At 47.8% G+C, this 20,214-nt stretch overlaps 6 protein-coding genes across 6 annotated transcripts; 3 read left to right on the forward strand and 3 right to left on the reverse strand.

The window, feature by feature from the left end:
• Positions 1–2,693: 2,693 nt before the first annotated feature.
• On the reverse strand, positions 2,694–4,803 carry ARB_00533 (manganese ion homeostasis (Fr), putative; the record flags this gene model as incomplete). The annotated part of the gene is made up of 2 exons (XM_003013302.1): positions 2,694–4,409; positions 4,483–4,803. 2 exons carry the CDS (start codon positions 4,801–4,803, stop codon positions 2,694–2,696), a joined length of 2,037 nt encoding a protein of 678 aa, XP_003013348.1.
• Positions 4,804–6,586: 1,783 nt separating this feature from the next.
• On the forward strand, positions 6,587–8,921 carry ARB_00534 (uncharacterized protein; the record flags this gene model as incomplete). Its single annotated transcript, XM_003013303.1, has 4 exons — positions 6,587–6,925; positions 6,977–7,501; positions 7,582–8,769; positions 8,868–8,921. The coding sequence occupies 4 exons, from the start codon at positions 6,587–6,589 to the stop codon at positions 8,919–8,921; spliced, it is 2,106 nt and encodes a 701-aa protein (XP_003013349.1).
• A 210-nt stretch (positions 8,922–9,131) lies between these two features.
• ARB_00535 (metallo-beta-lactamase domain protein, putative) lies at positions 9,132–10,708 on the forward strand (the record flags this gene model as incomplete). The annotated part of the gene is made up of 3 exons (XM_003013304.1): positions 9,132–9,139; positions 9,330–9,882; positions 9,950–10,708. 3 exons carry the CDS (start codon positions 9,132–9,134, stop codon positions 10,706–10,708), a joined length of 1,320 nt encoding a protein of 439 aa, XP_003013350.1.
• Positions 10,709–10,856: 148 nt separating this feature from the next.
• ARB_00536 (uncharacterized protein) lies at positions 10,857–12,191 on the reverse strand (the record flags this gene model as incomplete). The annotated part of the gene is made up of 2 exons (XM_003013305.1): positions 10,857–11,578; positions 11,675–12,191. The coding sequence occupies 2 exons, from the start codon at positions 12,189–12,191 to the stop codon at positions 10,857–10,859; spliced, it is 1,239 nt and encodes a 412-aa protein (XP_003013351.1).
• A 438-nt stretch (positions 12,192–12,629) lies between these two features.
• Positions 12,630–13,940, reverse strand: ARB_00537 (uncharacterized protein; the record flags this gene model as incomplete). Its single annotated transcript, XM_003013306.1, has 1 exon — positions 12,630–13,940. One exon carries the CDS (start codon positions 13,938–13,940, stop codon positions 12,630–12,632), a length of 1,311 nt encoding a protein of 436 aa, XP_003013352.1.
• A 331-nt stretch (positions 13,941–14,271) lies between these two features.
• On the forward strand, positions 14,272–19,850 carry ARB_00538 (polyketide synthase, putative; the record flags this gene model as incomplete). The annotated part of the gene is made up of 4 exons (XM_003013307.1): positions 14,272–14,579; positions 14,644–15,757; positions 15,814–18,483; positions 18,546–19,850. 4 exons carry the CDS (start codon positions 14,272–14,274, stop codon positions 19,848–19,850), a joined length of 5,397 nt encoding a protein of 1,798 aa, XP_003013353.1.
• Positions 19,851–20,214: the final 364 nt, after the last annotated feature.

Genomic DNA, 20,214 nt, shown 5'->3' on the forward strand with positions numbered 1-20,214 from the left:
TAGGGCCTCCCTTATTCCAAAACATAGCCCATACTCTATCCTCCATAGATTTGATTAAGGAGTCAAGGAACGTAGGTTCGATAGCATCCCAGGCCTCCTAGATAGCTATTTTAAGCTCTGTAGGCCTTATTACTTAGGGGTAATAAGCCTGGATATAGTCCTTTATCACATTCTAAACGTTCTTAATTAGATTTAAATCCGGGGAGTAAGGGGGCTAGTTAATTGAGCTGAAGCTATTCCTTGCTATTGCCTCTGCTGTAACAGTAGCTGTATAAGGGGGGGCATTATCCTGCATAAATTCGTAGTCTGGATAAGCTCTCATCTATTCTGCTACTAGAGGAATGATTCTATTGCTATAATTTGCTCTATCTATCTTGCCCTATTCCTTCTCCCATATAAGGCAAGGTCCCTTAGTTGTACCTACAAAAGAGCCCTAGAATATCTAGCCTCTGCCTCTTCGAGGACCTAATATAATATAGGTAGAGTCAAAGGCCTTATCCTTCCTTCTTGTAACAAATATCTGGGTATGTTAACCCCCTATAGACTACGTCTTATCCGTCTAGAGTATCTTCCTCTAGTCCTCTTCCGTTTTATATAGATGCTCCATTATAAATTGTAGTCTTGCTTTGTAAATTCGATCGGATATAGGGGGGGTCTTTCGAGTAACTCGACGTTGGAATCTAGCTCTGCGTAAAGTATATCGAATAGTATAAGCTCCTACCCCAAAGGGTATATCCTTAGCTAGTTCCTCATATATTAACTGCCTATTCTCTAGGCTGGCACAAATATAATTAATAAGGGTATTAATCTACTCTATAGAGAGAGATCGAGGTCTTTCGGTTTGCTTTTTAGGAGAAGGAACCCCTTACTTATAGATATAACGGACCTAGCGATAGGTAAGGCCTTTAGCCTTTATAATTTAAGTGTAGGTAAAGCCTTGCTTATAGAGAGTAAGGACTTGTAGACGGAGATCGCGGTCGAGATAGGGCCTGCGAGGCATCTTGTTGAAGAGTTATTGATTCTAAAAGATATGCCAAGCCATCAACAAACGCGATATTTTGCCCTGTTTTTTAAAAAACGCGATGCGCGAGACCATTAGTTAGAATTCTTACTTCTAAATAGTAGTGTTATTTAACTTTGTGGCTGGCAAGGACCCCTGTTGGTGGCAAGGATGCTCGATGTACTCTTTTGACATGACTTAGGCCTGACGCCTAGTAAGGGGAGGGGATAGCTCTAACGGCAGCCTGTGTCTTTTCCTCCTTTCAGAGCAGTTTACTCATATGGCGTCGCCCGACAACTGGCCTAGCTGAAATCACCGTTAGCTGGCGCGCAAACTAACTAGTTCCTCGGTAGGATGGTTTCTGGTCAGATAGTACACCGTAGTTATACTGGGCAGAAAGGAGGTGGATGAATGTGACGTGGTGGCTATCACATTATTTTTCATGCACGAAAGTACAAAAATGTGATCCGGAAAGAGAGACATGGCACAGGCGAGATGTGCCGACTTCGTGATGCTCATGCCAGGACATTGGACATTAGACATTGCAGCTTCGGAAACACAGGAATCCTGGCCGCATCCAAGGGCAAAAGTCGTTACCACACTCTGGCATCAAATAGGCCAACCTGGGATTTGGGGGGGGTGGGTGGCACAAGCTGGAGAACCACTGTGTCCAAGAAAAAGCAACGAAGAGAAGAAGCAAAGAAAGACCAAATAGCCTCCTCCAAGTTGGCTGATGGCGCACAACAAGAGGCAACTTTTCTTATTGTTGCTTCGTATGCAGTGCCTTGATCAGCCACCGTGCGAAACATGCGTCAGCGCAGAAAGGAGGCAGAGAAAACTCATCGTTCTCGGGGGCGGGAGAATTGGTAGAGACCTTGTTGTCTACGAAGCGCAGTTGGCATCGCGTCGACAGTACTCTCTCTGTGCGGAGTACAGAGAATAGGTACGGAGTACTCCGTAAAAGGAGGGAATAACAACAGCCACCCGTTTTTGATAAATACCTGAATCCCAGGTTGCGAGTAGAGTGACCTTATGCAGGACCCGACCTATGTATCTAATATTGGTTGCACATACTCGTACTCCGTACATATTATACTACTCCGTACTTCGTCGCAGATTCCCTACATCTCCGCATCTTTGTCATGTATACTGCTGTCTTTCGATTTGTCCTCCTGGGAGGTATTGTCATAAAATACCCCGTATCAAAGCCTGGTTGAAAAGGTCAAAGAGGTGGCCCAAAGCACAACATCACAGAAGGAGCCAGCCTTTCACTCTGTCCAACCGCTGGCGTGGGTCAGGATCTCCAGACCATGCAGGCTTGATACTCTCAGGATACATTGTTCCACCCTTGACGTGCTGCACATTGACATGATGGCGTAGAGAAAGACAGAACAACCGCGTCAGAAGTAATGCGTGGTCGCCAGCCACTTATTCACAGAGCACCATGCTAGCTGCCTCCCAAGTGCCTCGGGGAATTAGCTAGTGCCAGGGGGCATTGGCCATGGCGTTGGCCACGGCGGAATGAGATGAAAATCGATAGTCTGAGACGCTGCCTTCGCGAATACTGGTTGATGCCGGCTGAAACGCCAAGGACTGTTAACGACAGGTGTACGAAGTATCACCGGAGAAAAGGCAAGCGCCGAGAAAAAAGGAGGTCGGTAGTCTCAAGCAAAGCCAGGCTAGCGTCACTGCATCACCATGTCCAGAGCAACCACAAATACCACCCCAAAGATATCCCACCAACTAATTTCATAGATGACACAAGCTCATCTCGAAATACTTGGAATGGACGCCTAACTCTGCTGGAAAGACCCCTCTCCAATGAAGGGTCAGCTATTTCAGAATAGTCATTATTGTCCAGAACACTCCATCCCGGCCGTCGAGATCTAGTGTTAACGCCTGGTGGGGCCGTTGATGCAGCAGAGTCTGGAACTCCATTGTTCCCTTCTCCAGACCCTCCAACTGTCTGAGTTTGCTTAAAGCCACGAGCTTCGTGAGGAATGGTCGTACTGGCGGCCCTGCTTCGCGTTACAGAATATGCCCCTCCAATTGAGTTGGATGATGTCGTCGACGGTGACGCGGCGGGGAACTCGGTCGAGCAAGGATAGTATTCATCGATAGGCCGACGATAGGCCAAGGGTAATATCGAATCTGTGTTGGCAGAGGACCCCGCTGTATGGTGGAAGGAAAGGTATATAGAATGTAAAAACAGAGCCAGGATCGTAAGGGCAAATGTGTAACCATACACGATGAATATGGATATTTGGTTAGGGAGCAGGCACATCTGGTTCTGTAGGGTTGTGGAGGAGCCACCAGAATCAAGAGGGCTACCTGTTTCTGTGTCAATGGGGTTCCAAAGAGTCGCCAGTTGGACTGCTGGTACTCTAACACTCATTGCCAAGGACATGCTCTTCACTGTGATCTCCTTTGGAGCTCCGCTAAACTCAGTATGAATAATCTCGCAGTAATCATGGTCATCGCCAGAGTATACTTGCATAACCCGTCCCGTTTTAGCCACTATTTCGTTTGATATCACAGGCGTGAGGACATTCTGGTACTGATATCCTTTACCGATATGGATTGCATTTCTCTCATCTTTGTCTGGCAGAGGATTAGTCGACGATGGCGGCCAATGCTCACGTAGAGGCCCACAAGGGGTATGCGGCTCTCTGTACAGAGGAACATGTGTGAGAAGGATTGTTGGAAGTTGTATATCCGGATCTGTGGCAGGCGAATCCTTCCCCGTCAAAGTAGATAGCTCTTTTTGTAGAGCCTCTTGTTTCAGTGTTTTCATGTTGTCAAGAAACTGTTGTGTCTCTCTCCACACCTGTACCGTCTCTCCATTATTAACATTTGATCCCCCTGTTTCTGGGTTTTCCTGGTCCCGTGCGCTATACGAGATCGAATCAATAGAGACTATCGTATGATTTCCTACGATATCAACTCGGTTTGATTCTCCGAAGAAGGAACGAAACCTGTGGACAACTGGCGTTTGCACACCATTCCCAAAGCCGATATCATGGTTTCCTGGTAGACCTGCCACCATCCTCCTCCCACTATGGCTTAATGAGGACCCCTTTCCCCCTAACTCCCAGGTTTCGAAAAATATTCGTGAAAATCGTTTGTATTCTTTCATCCAATAGTCGTGCCCGTAGTTCTTGAAGCTAGGATCCGGGCTAGAATATCCGTCCGTGCCCCATTCCCTTCCTCCATCAAAGAGATCACCGAGGAAAAAGGTACTATCAGGCCGTAAATACTTCTGAAGCAGTGAATGAGTACGGTACAGGTACAGGTCCACGTAAAACTCGGTTAATGAGGATAAAGGCCACGGCCGACCAGGATAGGTATGTGCATCAACAAGCTGTGGATCGGCTATAAAGGCAATGTGATGAGGTTTGGCGTTGGCAGGCTATGTATATGAAGCATGTGTCAGTATAACTAGTATAAACACGAACATTGTTGGTCGCAAAACGACCACTCACCCATTTTTCCCAATGACTCCAATTGCAAGCCTTCAGGCTCTCCTTGAATACAGTCCTTTCTCCCCACCACAGTGTAAGGCCCCATAAAAGAATCAACGCGGTGCGAACAGTAAAGAGTGCTTGAAAAACTGCCTTAACAACACCTGGCCGGCTGTTGCGTCTTGTAACGAGGGAAGGTATGTTTCCGAAGAAAGCAACGCGAGTTCGAATTCGATCGGCCCCCCACCGGAAGATTGCAGGTAGCCGCTGAGATACCTTTTCAAAAATAGTGGGTTCGGCAAAAGGGCTGCGGTTGGAATAGTCACTGTGCAAATATGTCATGGCTTGCTGCGTTTAGTATGTTAAAAAGGGGAAATATATACAAAATAAATGGTCCATAAGAAGCAGTAAAGAAAAGCAACAGCAATAACAACAACGAAGAAATAAACACAAAATGAAAGCTGTTGGGAAGCTTGCTTGTCCCAAGGGCAGCTGTGGATATTTCTTCAAAATCAACAATCCTCCCCTGGTGGACGGTTCCGAAATATATCAAGTCGTTTTTGATATTATTTTCGCCGCAAACGTCGCGAGTCGGATCAATCACGTGATGATAGGTGCAAAATCAGTCATGTGATCATGCTTACTAATGTCACTTCTAGTACTTCAAAGTCGTCTGGACTTTTGAACGCTCAAGAGACAAAAAGAAGGCCCCTGGCTTTGACAGGAATGAGAGTCCTCTGTGGACGATACTCTAACCACTGGGGGGAGCGATGCCATGGGTGAACGTGAAGGGGAAGCTGCTGGACTTGGGAATAGGTGGACTGGCGGAGTTCTGCCTATAATTAGAGCACTTCAGCCACTGGTTAACTAACTGCGGGCTAATTAATTCTCATTATGCCCCGTACTTCCCGCACTAGTACACTGTCGTATATATCAGCCCTTGAGGGTTCGAATCAGAGACGTCAACACTCAGACCTACCGCCATTTGAGCGTGAACTTCATGCCCTCCACAACTGCCTGTTCCCTCAATCTTCATCCAGTCAATGGCTCTTTTTGCTCCGTTCCCCCCTTTATTCACAAGAAACATTAATTTATTCAGCTATCATCCTGTCATATATGCTAGCTCGTATTCGACCCATTCTGCGGCACTTGGTGGTATTGCTGTTAAGCTTTTCGCGTTACTGGAAAGGACACTCTTGAGCCTGATGATGGATGGTCAGCGCTTGGGAACCCACCTGAACGATGTGAATCAGGAGCCTGCAGGGTTATCCTAGGACATCAAGCGAGCAGGTTGCATCCCAGGAAGCCCGGGGCTCTGTCTGAGGAAATGGACCGAATCAAACATTTGAGGGTAGAGAATTGCCCCGAATGATCTGGATCTGCACACGGAAGTGGAAATCAAGATCATGCCAGCAAATGCATAACGGGCATTGGATGGTGCTAAGACTTCGCCACTAAGGCTTGTAGCACGTCTTGAGACTGGACGACTAACTAGCATTGGTAGGCAGAAAGGGCCACCGCTAGCATGAATGGAAATCATCTCGTATTGGAATCAAGAGTGGGAGCCCTGCTGACGGTTGAACCAGCAAATGAGGTTGATCCATGTTACCAAAAAAAAAAAAAAAAAAAAAAAAAAAAAACGCCGCCAGTGTCAGACTGGTGTTTCTGGCTCACTGGGAGCCCTTTCGCTAGAACCTGACCTGGAGTGAGAGTGGGAGCTGAAGCAAATACCCAGAGAAACGAGGTATTACTACTTAGAGGTCGGCCAACCAGGCCGGTTTTATACTCCACTTAGCAAGTATCTGGTGGAGGCCCACGTACCAAACGTTGGATATATGTCTATTGTTATAGTTATATATCTATACTTAGATATATAAATATATTCCGACAGATATAAAGTTGTCTCTTAAGGCTTTCTCGTGTTCTTCGTGTTGATGAAGGCGAGACCAGAAAATGGGCTCGACACGGAGTAACCTTCGCCTCGGCTGATGCTCAGCAGCCCGCGTGCTCAATTATCGGGATGGTACCAGCCGCGTCCTAGGCTCCTGTGTTTATATAGCCCTGGCCTTCCGATGGTAAAGGCCCGAAGCTACGAACAAGCTGGTTTATTTCGCCTAGAGGAGACATGGAGAAACGAGGCCCAAAACGACGGCAGGAAGCTGCTCATCTCAGCTGTGAACTGTGCCGCGAGCGTAAGGTCAAGTGTGACAAACTTGATCCATGCACGAACTGTTCATCGGCGGGTGTGATTTGTGTTCCCGTACGGCGGCCACGTTTGCCTCGAGGTGCCCATGCTCAGCGATTGCGGAGGATTTCGCCCGAAGACCCTGAGGCACCGATACAAATTGATATTGCTCCTCCTGCCGATGCTGGCACTATAGCTGATGACGACCTCAAGGAGCGCATTCGCAGACTAGAGGCCTTGGTGGACAGTATGCGTTCTTCCAACCATATCTCGAAGCAGGTGAGTCAGGGGTAACAGCATCACAACTAGTCAAGAAAATTAGAAGAGTAGCTAATCAAGAATTTTCAAACAAACAAGGATCAGGAAGCTCAAGATACCATTGAATCAACTCTGAACGGAATTGACGAGGATAGCCTGCTGATCAAAGGCCCAAGAGTTCACCCGAGTGATGGTGGCTTGAGAATCCTGGGATTAAGTGGATCATCCAGCCCTGAGACTGGATGGGCCTCTATTATTGAGGACAGAGAGATATCGATGCAATTGTGCCAGGTATATCTCTTAAATGTAGATCCGGTCATCAAAATTCTACATCGGCCGTCTCTTGAAAAGTGGATGTTGCAGGGACAACGATATCTAGGATTGCCTGAAGGCCATGCTGCGGTCGAGTCTCTGGGTGCAGCCATCTGCTACGTTGCAGCTACCAGTTTAACAGAGACACAGAGCTGGGCTCGTTTCCATACCACCAAGTCCAGCATTGTTGCCCGCGCAAGAAGAGCATGTGAGACGACACTAGAGAAGAGTAGCCCGCTACTTTCTCCTGATGTCACTACCCTTCAAGCGTTTGTATTATACCTTGTGAGTTTTTCTAACACAGAGATATCAGCACGAGCTTTTCACGGAACAAAATGTTCTAATTCCCATTAAAAACAAACCAGGTTGCTAGGAGGTCAGAGGATCCAAGTCGTGCTGTTTGGACATTAATGGCATTTGCGGTGAGAATCGCCAAAGCGCTCGACCTCCCTAGAGTCACAGACGACAATTTTTTTGATCAACAGATGCGGAAGCGACTTTGGCTAGCCATCTGCTTGCTGGATTTTCAGACCTCTTTAAGCCAACCTTCTGAGCCTCTAATCACTGTGGTAGAGGCAACATCATCATTCTCTCCACCCAGGCACATTAATGATTCTGATTTTGATCCGACAACTTCGCACGACATCCCTGACCGGGAAGGACTGACAGATACCACATTTTCTCTGGTTTCCTACCACGTACAGGCTGCGGGCCGGCTACTCAATTTTGAACCATGTGTTAAAGATGACGGAAGCCGACAACAGCACGTCCAGCATTTCGAGCAGAGGACGCTTCGTCTTTTGCTCTATTGCGATCCCGAATCCACACCATATGCCTGGTTCACATGGCATCGCATTCAATGCTTTGTCTCAGGGGCAAGACTTTCTGCCATCCGCCCTCTCTTGCACCAACATCGCGATCATCCAATACCAATATTAGACGCCAACGAAGGTACAAGTATTCTTTCCTTGGCGTTAAATATCCTTGAGAAAGTCCAGCTCGTGCACACTGATCCCCGTGGAGAGCGGTTCCGCTGGTTTGTTACGGTCCCATGGCAGCCGCTCGCCATTGCCATATCAGAGTGTTACATCTGTCAGGATAGATCCTTGGTACAGCGCGCCTGGCCCATTGTGGAAGCTGCTTTTCAGCAACATGAGGCTGCTGTGTCAGGGTCTAGCAAAGCAATCAGCATCACACTTGAGAGACTGATGTGCCGTGTAAGGGGAAAGCTGTTGCCGTCTTTAGGTACCAGTACCAGCATAACAACGAGTCCGACGTTTGGTACTACAGACGCGGCAAACGCATTGTCGGTGCCGCACACGCCTCCTTCCCGGTCTAGTATCATATCAAACGGGGATCTTTTAAGTAACTGGTCTTGGACGACAGCGGAACTTTCACGCCCTGGGGAAGAGCTGGCCTTGGTGACTGAGGCTCCGGTTTCGACATCACCACAGAAGGTAGATCCTTTGTTGTTATCACTCGACAGTCCGCTGCTGATTGCCGGACAAGAACAATTGGTCGAGGCTGATCAGTCATGGGCTGCGTGGGAAGAGGTGATTGCAAGCCTACACTATGACGGAACTGGCAGGGCTGACATGTTTCTTTCGTGACGAACTGCAGTATTTCTTTGGACACATGCCTTGAAGTCTAGCGAATTGCCATAGGAGAAGAGGAAAGAAGACAGGAAAAGAAAGAGAAACATTAAATCCCGTTAGGGTCCAGGTAATCTTGTAATAAATGGTGTGTGGGAGGTTGAGCTTGATATAGTTGGCTAGATATGTGCTTCTTCATACCACCCCCGAAATTCTACTAGAATTCTAACTAACTAGTTATTCGGCTCCGAATTATGTCCAAACCTGAACTAGAATGGGTCCGCTAATGTCGACTACTTAGTTACATAATCGACTACCTGCCAATGAAGAGGTACGAAAAATCAAGTCTCTTCATTTGTGCGTAGAGATAATACCTATAGGTGTACTAACTCGGAAAAGGAGTTATAAGCCTTCGCCTGAAATTTGGTTAGTTTCGTACTGCCCCTGCAGCAATTTTAGGTTTAATACCAACTAAGTTAAGCTAGGCATTGCTTAAATTATTTGACTCTATATCCCTAAAGCCGAGTATACGTACGATTTGACAGAGGATTCCATGTCATTTGCCCATACCAGGCAAAGTTGGCCGGATCCAGAAAGAATGATGGCGCTGGCTACATTTCCCCATTGGCGTTGAAAAGTCCCATTGGTCTGCAGCATGATTTGGAAGACGGCTGTCGTATTCGTTCGGCTTTTGGCAAATGCATAGTAAATTCTCGGTTTTTGGCATTGATTGATGTTAGAAAGAGTGGTTTCAAAGAGCGCGGCTCCAAAGAACCTCACGGAAATTCTTTCGTCTACTGGGTGACATACTCGTTTCTTCAATTTTTCGAAACAACTATGGATGAATTACCGAGTGGACGAGGCATGGGCGGTCGCCTACCATTCAACCAGTCTTTCTGGGAGGAATTTCTCAGTGGCCGCGAGGGCCAATTACCTACTCTGCCGGATATATCCCATGTCAGTAAAAGCGTTATTCGGATCCTAGGTGGAAACCCAGGTAGCATGCATCTCCAAGGCACAAATACCTATCTCGTTGGAACTGGCAGATCGCGCATCCTGATCGATACAGCTCAGGTAGGTAAAAGAGGTGGCTTTCACCTGGACCTACAAAAATTGAAAATTCGCTAATCAATACCAAAAGGGCCTCCCTGTCTGGATAGACTGCATATCATCGTTTCTGCATACACAAAAGATTGAACTTTCCTACGTTCTCCTTACCCATTGGCATGGGGACCACACCGGCGGTGTCCCAGACTTGATTGCACAAAACTCTTCCCTAGCAGACAAAATATACAAAAATCACCCCGACTCAGGCCAAAATCCAATCACACATGGGCAAATTTTCTCCGTGGACGGGGCGACAGTGCGTGCGATCTTTACACCTGGTCACTCAGTAGATCACATGTGCTTTCTGTTGGAGGAAGAAAATGCCCTCTTCACGGGGGATAATGTTCTGGGTCATGGCTTCAGCGTCGCTCAGGATTTGGGACGGTATATGGATAGCCTAAGGGATATGGCTTCATTGGGCTGCAGAATTGGATATCCGGCACACGGGGCTGTGATTGAAAACCTACCAGGGAAGCTAGAGGAATATATACAGCATAGGGAGGGGCGAGAGCGGATGATGTTATCCGCGCTGACAAGGCAACGGGTCCGAGGTGAAGGATTGCGGGAAGAAGGGGTAAAATGTGGGCTAACGCTGAATGAAATTGTGATGGCAATATATGGAAAACTACCACCGGAGGTAATTGAGAAGGCTTTGGCGCCTTCATTACTTCAAGTGTTATGGAAATTAACGGAAGATCGGATGGTGGGGTTTAAGCCAGGGGATCCTCTCAAGCGACAATGGTTTGCATTAGAACAGAGAAAACGGAATAAGGCACGTGGATACCCTAGTTAATTTAGATAAATCTCAGTTGAATATAGTTGGAATACACTTGAATAGTCTAATCCAGTGGTTATATGCTAGGTATTCCAAGAATTTAAATGACAAGAGAGGGATGTGTGTATGACTTGGTAGGAAAAGGTACGGATATAATAATACCATGTCATGCTATCTGTTTCTTTTTCTCTGAAATCTCTTTCCACTCTGTGGCTGGTCGATGAAGTAGAAAGAAGCGCTGAGTTGACCGTCGAACAGCATCTTGGGACCGTTTCCATGCGCCACCATAATAATTTTTAACAACATTGTCCCACGAACCCTTCCCACTGTTTGAAGTAGAAGTGATTATGGCATCGGCTAATTCGACACCATCAAGAAGTGCATGGTTCCCTCCCTCACCACCAAAAATAGGCATTGCATGCCACGAATCACCCACAAAGACGACACCCTGCTCACCTGCGTGCCGAGCATCATCCTGCGTAATGTAAACGCACCTGGTAGTCCAATGGAATACTCTGTGGGTCTTGACAGACTCCGAATTCAAGAAAGACTTCCACGGCTCCGCTAAGCAAAGAGTATCTAATTCCTCGAGCAGCGCTGGAGGAATCTGTTTTGCCTCTTCGGATGGGACATTAGGGCGATATAGAATATCATTTTCGCCCTTAACAGTTCGTGAATATGACCAATCGAGGTGCACTTGAGACTTGGTGATGTTGCAAATTGACAGTGGAGTGTTGAATCTGTCACCAACACCAACGAGAATATTAGACTGTCTACTATGGGGCCGAATGAGCTCATCAAAGGCAGAGTGAGGAAGCTGGAACTCTCCATGATAGTGAATTAAAGGAATTGTCTCAGGAACCACGTTGGGAAGAATCTGGGACCGGACTGTTTGTGGTTAGTTAATGCCTTCCATCTAATCATAAAACTAGCACCACAGAATAAAGAACAGACTGTTAAATGCTAGAAACGAGGGTTACATACCGGTGGAATTTACGCCATCAGCGGCGATAATGAGAGACCCCTTGTATCTGGCATTGTTCTCAAACACTGCAGTAACATCGCCTAATCTTCCCTCGATCCTCTGCAGTTTATGCCCATATCGCACATCAAGCTCATCCTCCCCGCAATCCGCAATCCAATGGCGCAGTGCATTACGATTCGCGCGCACAATCGTCTGCTTCGCTGTTGTGAGGTCTGGAGCGACTAATACTTCACCCGTTCGATTATCCCTCAGCGCCTGGTCAATCCAACCACTTCCACCAATTTGTCGGTCTGGCGCGACGCCCCTGATCAGGCTGCTGAAGGGGAGATCACCCAGAGCGGCGAGAAGTGCCGAGTACCCAAACTCCTGAAGACTGATGGCAAATCCTTGGCTGCGATCCGGTGTCGATGCTTCAAAGACGACATTGGGAATTCCATTGTTTGTGAGGAGGCGAGAAGTTGTAAGACCAGCAATACCGGCGCCAATGATAAGAATGGTTTCTTGCTGCTTCCCCATTTTGGCCCAGGCTTGCAATGAGTTTCTGCATTATTTCGAGTAATGCTAATATATCTTGATGGTAATAACATCAATATGCGCGGTCTGAATAATCTCCTCGGTCGGGTTCCAAAAACCGACGTAAATGGAAAATAAAATAAAACGACAGCGCTCGGTGTTTAGAAACGGCTTTTATAGATTATCATAATCTAGCCTTGATACGAGGCGGGGATGTGTCGTTAGCGTTCTAGGATGGAACTAAAGTTTAACTAATAGCATCTAGGCACAAGGGGTTAGCTAAAAATAGAAAACTAATAAAACTAACTTTGCTTATTAATGAACCAATCAAAGCTTATTCTAACGTCAAACGATAACCTCTGCAATCAATCTCGACACTGAAGAACGATAAATCAAAATAAATTTCACACTATCAGCATTACAAGCCTAACAGATTTGAATCTACTCGAATACACTCCGTCGCTGTCCATTAAGCTGTACTTCATGAGCGAAGTAACGCTTATACACCTGCGGGTTAAAGTATGAGGTTATATCCAGCTCATTCTTCTTGACAGCTACGGAGTAAAATGCGAGGGCTCCTTTCTGCGTCTCCAACTCCTCCACTGGAGTTATGTCTTTCAGCACATTCAAGTATGCTCTCGGATTTTGGCCGCTACCATGTTGCTCCAAATGGCAAACCACTGCATTAGCGGCCGCAAGATCGCTCACAGGGCTAGTGCTCACATCGATGTATGCCTTCACGTCCGGCAGTGCAAGCCGTGGTTGGATATCAAAATAGAAGGGGACCACGATTGGATTCTTGCTGCCATCTGGTTTTGTTTGAACCGGTAGCTGCTCAGACGAGGGTAGTTCTGCCGGGGCTCCCTTCAACTCATACCAAAGCGCCTTTAACTGGCCAAGGAGCTCCTCCGAGATTGGACGTCGGCCGCCTAGTGTCACGATGGCGGCAATATGGTCGAAAGAAGTGTTACGGGTGATGACATAAATTTTCACGCGTGTATCCTGGAGTTTGCAGCAATCTATCCCGGTTGTGCCAGTCAAAACAAGTTGACATCCCTGCGGATCTTTGGTCATAAAGTCATGGACGAAATTGAGGCTGTCGAGACACACATCCTCCCCATAAGCGTCACGCATGGCTTGGGGCAGAATTGTGGTGAGAAGTTGACTAGTTTGCGATGGGACTCGAGGGTACATGTATGCCTTAATATCGATGGTATGAGAGTCAGGAGACATCTCTGCTCCAACAAGCAACGAAGCCCCGGCAAGCTTTTCCATATCAGCCTTCTCGATAATACGCGGCCGATAATGAGGGGCGAAGGTCCAAAATGCCTCCAGGTCGACATTGGGTAGAGTCATGCTGTAATCATGTAGGAGGGCTTTAGTAGCAACCTCGTTGAGCGGGTCGGCTGAGGTGTTCGTCAGGGCTCCAAGGGGTTCGATGAAGTTGCGAATATGTGGCCTTCTATCAGCGGTGCCAAATCTCCAACTATAGTTGATTGGGCATCCATCTGCCGCACCGCCGCCCACACGGCTCTTATACCAGGGTGTGTCGGAGTGTGGTCGGGGACCAAGACAAGGGACGACTTTAAAGCGATGAAAGAGAAGGCATTCGACCTGACGATCTTCTGGGTATCCTGCCTCATGCATCATGCGAGCCATATGTCGGCCGGTGACCTTCCACCAAAACTTCTCATCTTCGTTGGCCGGGGGAAGGAAACGGGAGACAGACTCAAAAATAGGGACGGAAGTCATGGTGGTGGTAATTGATAGCTAGAGACTATTGCCAAATATGCATAACGTCGACCCTTCTCTACCTGGATGTTAACCTTTATATGATCACTCGAGCTTCCTTTACCTTTTATTGACCCTCGGCATTTACACCTAGCGCTACCTCCTGTCGGTGTTTGTGCAAAGGCCGTTGGTATTTCCTTCGGATTTTGCGACATCCGGATTTTATGGCCATGTACAACCGAGACATTTGAAGTCTACATCTACCAAGCCATGTCCATGGTTATTAAAAGGGATTCATAGTGTTGCTAAATGTCAATCAACAAGAACAACTATTATCATTGACAACAGAATCATGGATTCAACTTTTCGGCGGGTAGTTTTCTTCAGCAACGAATTCCCCAGCGATGACTTGAAAGAGCTCTTTCGCCGTCTAGATCAACATAGCAAAGACAGGCGGTTCAGACTACTTTCCATCTTTCTAGAGGAATCAACAGCCATTTTGAAAGATGAGGTGTCGAAGCTTCCCCGGCCACTGAAGGAGTTGGTACCGCCCTTCGGCTCCGTCCTCGGTCTCGTCGATGTCGACTTTCGTCAGGGACCTCTGGGAGCTGCCATGGAGAGCTCCATGCTTACTATTTTAGAATTGGGGTTGTTTATCGGGTATGTTTCTGTTCTTTGTTTGCTGGGTCAGGTCAAGACGCTAACCAGTCTTTGTATACACTAGCCATTATGAATCAGAGGACACAGAATGGGACCTAGTTCCAGGAGAAAGTGTTCTCGCAGGCCTTAGTATCGGCATCTTGGCTGCTGCCGCTGTCGCTTTGTCTAGCGGTTTATCCGACGTGGCTAAAGCCGGTGCGGAAGCGGTGCGGGTTTCCTTCCGACTGGGTGTCTATGTTGCTGATATTTCAGCCAAACTCGAAGCACCGCAGTCAGATGGGACCCTTAGCAGCTGGGCTCACGTTGTTACGGAGATGACAGAGGCGAGTGTCCAGGATGAGCTTAAGCAGTTCAACACGGACACGCATAGCCCAGAACTGACTAAGGTCTTCATCAGTGCTGCAGACAAGACATCCGTCAGTGTAAGTGGACCGCCATCACGCATCAAGGCAGCCTTTCAACACTCTCCTGTCCTCCGTTATTCCAAGTCTCTCCCATTGCCTGTTTATGATGGTCTCTGTCACGCGTCGCATCTGTACACACAGAGCGATATAGATTCCATAATAAATAGCGCGGAGAGCGTTATCCTGCCTGACCGGTCAGTACGGCTGGCATTGCTCTCCTCTAAAACTGGCAAACCATTCATCGCAAAAACAGCCAGCGAGCTCTTCCTTGAAATTGGAACTGAGCTACTTACTGGCACTATCTACCTTGACAATGTTACTGCAGGCATTGTTCGGCACCTTCAGCCACAGTCAAAAGAAATGAGCAGCTGGCAAATTGACTCATTCCGGACGTCACTTGTTCTTCGCAGCATCCACTCCGCCGTGGAGGCCAAAATTTCTGGAGAACAGCGGCAACTCACCCGTCGAGACCTGGTGAACTGGGTTAATAAAGACTTCGGACCCCGTCGACCTCGCTCGCATGCTTCTTCGAAACTTGCTATTGTGGGCATGGCCTGTAGGCTACCTGGGGGTGCTAATGATCTCGATCTCTTCTGGAAATTGCTGGAGGAAGGACGAGATACTCTCACTACAGTCCCTCCCGATCGATTTGACCTAAACACTCATTACGATCCCACGGGGAAAACGGAAAATACAACACAGACGCCATATGGCAACTTCATCGATCGCCCAGGATTTTTTGACGCAGGTTTCTTCAATATGTCCCCGAGAGAGGTATGATAATCCTTTTGATCCACATAGATTGCCGTTCTTGAGACTGACCAAATCAGGCCGAGCAAACAGATCCGATGCAAAGACTTGCCCTTGTTACAGCCTATGAAGCTTTGGAGATGGCAGGTGTTGTTCCTGGTCGCACCCCTTCCACTCACCCTAGCCGCATTGGCACATTCTACGGCCAGGCTAGTGATGACTGGAGGGAACTAAATGCGTCACAGAACATCAGCACATATGCAGTTCCCGGTGGCGAGCGTGCATTTGGTAATGGGCGAATCAATTACTTTTTTAAATTCTCTGGTCCGTCATTCAACCTTGATACAGCCTGCTCAAGTGGGCTTGCTGCGGTGCAAGCTGCTTGCTCCGCATTGTGGGCTGGTGAGGTTGATACTGCTATTGCTGGAGGCCTTAATGTTATAACGGATCCTGATAACTACTGTGGCCTGGGGAATGCCCACTTTCTTTCGAAGACCGGACAGTGCAAGGTTTGGGACAAGGATGCAGACGGATACTGTCGTGCTGATGGAATTGGGTCTGTTGTCATCAAACGACTTGAGGATGCTGAGGCTGATAATGATAATATTTTGGCAGTGGTCCTTGGTGCTTGCACTAATCACTCAGCAGAGGCTATCTCGATCACGCACCCACACGCTGGTGCGCAAAAAGCCAACTATCGACAAGTGTTGAACCAAGCTGGCGTTAACCCAATTGATGTTAGCTACATTGAGCTCCATGGTACAGGAACTCAGGCTGGGGACGCGGTCGAGTCTGAATCCGTGTCAGATATATTTGCACCTGTGACACCTCGTCGTCGACCTGACCAGCGACTATACTTAGGGGCCGTGAAAAGTAACATCGGACACGGTGAAGCCGCAGCTGGTATTGCATCTCTTCTGAAGGCTTTGCTTGTGTATCAGAAAAATTTGATTCCCATGCACATCGGCATCAAGAGTGAGATCAATCCAACCATACCTAAGGATCTCGAGCGGCGGAATGTTGGACTTGCCATGCAAAACACGCCATGGCCACGTCCAGCAGGCAAGAAGCGCCTTGCGGTGGTTAATTCATTTGGAGCGCACGGAGGCAATACTACATTGCTGCTGGAAGATGCACCCGAAAGAGTGAAGATCCAAGGCACGGAAGACCGTATCACTCATTCGGTACTCTTATCTGCAAAGAGCAAGAAGTCTCTGCAAGCTAACATGGAGAGCCTCTTGTCGTATTTGGACCAATATCCGGAAACGAGCCTTGCAGATCTGGCTTACACTACGTCTTCTCGTCGAATGCACCACAATATGCGGTTTGGTACTTCAGTTTCGTGCATCTCGGGTCTTCAGAAGGTACTGCGATCTCAACTCGATAACCCTAATTTTGCTTCCGAAGTGCGCCCAGTTCCAAATGAGGTTCCCTCAGTTATTCTTGCCTTTACAGGCCAGGGCGCCTACTATCACGGGATGGGTAGGGAGCTTTTTGCCGAGTTTCCTTATTTCCGTGCCCAGGTACAGCAGCTTGACCGACTGGCACAGCGGCTAGGTTTCCCATCTGTCGTACCTGTAATTGAAAATAGCATCGAGGATACCCCGTCATCACCGATTTTAACGCAACTTAGCGTTGTGATACTTGAAATAGCCCTGGCGCGGTTCTGGTCCTTGCTAGGTGTGAGTATCAGCGCTGTTATCGGCCATAGTCTTGGTGAATACGCCGCACTCGCTGTTGCTGGGGTTATATCGGCTACTGATGCCATCTACCTCGTTGGTCGACGTGCGCAGCTGATTGAGGAACGATGTGCACAAGGTAGCCACTCAATGCTCTCAGTTCGGGCACCAGAAGATGCAATTCAAAAAATGCTTGCTGCTGAGCCTGAGACTGCTTCAATTGCATACGAGGTTTCTTGTTGCAATACTAACCAGGATACTGTTATTGGGGGCCTTAATGGGGAAATCAATGATATCCGCAGGGCTCTTGAAGCAAAGAGCATAAAATGCACAATATTAGATGTCCCGTATGCATTCCATACAGCACAGATGAATCCAATTCTTGATGATTTGGAGGCTCTGGCAAAGGCAGTCCCATTTAAAGCTCCAAGTATTCCTGTGATATCACCTTTACTGGCCACCGTCATCTACGATGTGAAGTCCCTCAACGCAGATTACTTACGCCGTGCCACAAGGGAAACTGTTGATTTTGCGGCAGCTATTGAAGCAGCCCAGGATATGGGCCTTGTAGACTCCAAGACCATTTGGATCGATGTTGGGCCTCATCCAATTTGTGCCGGGCTTGTGCGGAGCATGATCCCTTCAGCGTCTGCCATGTCTTCTTGTCGGCGGAATGAAGACAGCATCTCAACCATATCCAAGAGCCTTGTTGCCCTCTACCTTGCTGGTATAAATCCTTGTTGGGCGGAATTCTTTAAGCCGCGTGAGGGGGAATACTCGTTGTTACATCTGCCAAAGTACCGATGGAACGAAATCGATTATTGGATTCCGTACATTGGGACGTGGACGTTGGATAAGGCTCATTTGAAGCATGGAACTAAGCCAACAACCCCATTTTCTGTTTCCATGTCACGTCCATCAGCGTTGCGAACCTCTTTGGTGCACCAGATCACAGCGGAAACAGTTGAAGCTACCACTGCCATGCTGCATACCATATCCGATATGCAGCATCCTGACTTCCTTGAAGCCATTCATGGACATACAATGAACAAATGTGGTGTTGCTACATCCGTAAGTCGTTGTCTCCTCCACTTAATACATAAACAACCACTCGTCTAACTTGATTTTTGTAGTCTATTTGGTCCGATATGGCTTTCACTGTTGGCGAGTATCTCTACCGTCGACTAGTTCCCAATACCAAGGATGTCCACATGAACCTCACCGATGTAGAGGTCTTGCATGCACAAGTCGCCAGCAAGACAAAGGGAAGCGTCCAGCCATTGGTGTTACGAGCGCACCTTAATCTGTCTACTAACTCCATGTCTCTTTCTTGGTTCAACGCCGATGGGGAGACTGGCGAATGCGCAGCCGAGTCTTTTGCATCAGCGATGATTCGCTTCGAAGACCCAGTGGCCTGGAGGAAGGAATGGGCGAGGTTAGCCCACCTTGTCCGGGGGCGCATTGAAGTATTAGAGCAACGAGCTAGCGAAGGCAAAGCAAGCCGACTGTCCAAGCCTTTGGCCTACGCTCTTTTCAAGAATGTAGTCGATTACGCGGATCGATACCGTGGTATGGATTCGGTCGTGTTGGACGAGCTCGAAGCTATGGCTGAAGTGACTCTGGTACCAGAGCGTTACGGCACCTGGCATACACCACCACATTGGATTGATAGTGTTTCCCACCTAGCGGGTCTGGTTATGAATGGCAGCGATGCATCCAACACCCGGGACTATTTCTTCGTGACACCGGGATGCGATAGCTTCCGCCTGTTAAAGAAGCTGGAACCTGGTGCCCGGTATCGCAGTTATGTTCGCATGTTCCCATTACCAGAGGATCCGAATATGCACGGCGGCGATGTTTACATCCTCCAGGGAGAAGAAATTGTAGGCATGGTAGGCATGATTCGCTTCCGGCGCGTTCCCCGATTGTTGATGGATCGATTCTTCTCGCCTCCAACTACAACCTCAGTTCCTGGACCTGTACCACCACTTGCAGGAGTAACCATGAAATACCACGATATTGCCCAAACTGCCCCTGTGCGCCCAACCCCTACGCCACCAATCGTTCTCCCTAACCCCGTTGTAAGCAGCACTATGGCCTCCAAGGCTCCAGAGCCTGCACCGCTTTTGGCAACATCTTCGGAAAGTTCAACCCCCAAGGAGTCTCCCATTGTGACACCGGCGGAGTCAGAGAGAGCAGATCCTGTGGACAATAATATGATATCGCAGTGTCTACGGCTGATGGCCCGCGAGACAGGACTGGAGGTAGAAGCGCTAACCGCAGACGCCAGCTTTGTGCAGCTGGGCGTCGACTCACTTATGTCCCTGGTATTATCAGAGAAGTTCCGAACTGAACTAGGGGTAGAGATCAAGAGCTCACTCTTCCTTGAATGCCCCACGATTGGAGAAATGACAGCTTGGATAGAGGAATATTGTTGATTGGAGTAGTTAGACTGTCAACATATATAGAGGCTAACGATATATTTTATTTACCATAACATCAAGTCTTGTCATGGCTATCCCCATTTTAGTTCTATATATCTAGATAACTATCAGGCATCTAATAAAAAATCTTTGACCTGTCTACTTTATGCTTCAGGTGAACCTCGAACCATCTTGTGTGAATATCCTGCAGCACCGTGTTTTCGACAGTTGAGTTTTCTAGAGATATTCATCTGTGAAGTATACTGTCAAAAGACACACCCTTCCTTCCCTGAACGCTTAGGATCAGCAGAGTAATCGATACCATCAGCTTCGTTATCAACTAATATAATCAACCATTCGATAACTACTTTCATCCCAT

This window comes from Trichophyton benhamiae, assembly GCF_000151125.1.
Source record: "Trichophyton benhamiae CBS 112371 chromosome Unknown contig01356.0, whole genome shotgun sequence".
NCBI classification, from domain to species: domain Eukaryota; kingdom Fungi; phylum Ascomycota; class Eurotiomycetes; order Onygenales; family Arthrodermataceae; genus Trichophyton; species Trichophyton benhamiae.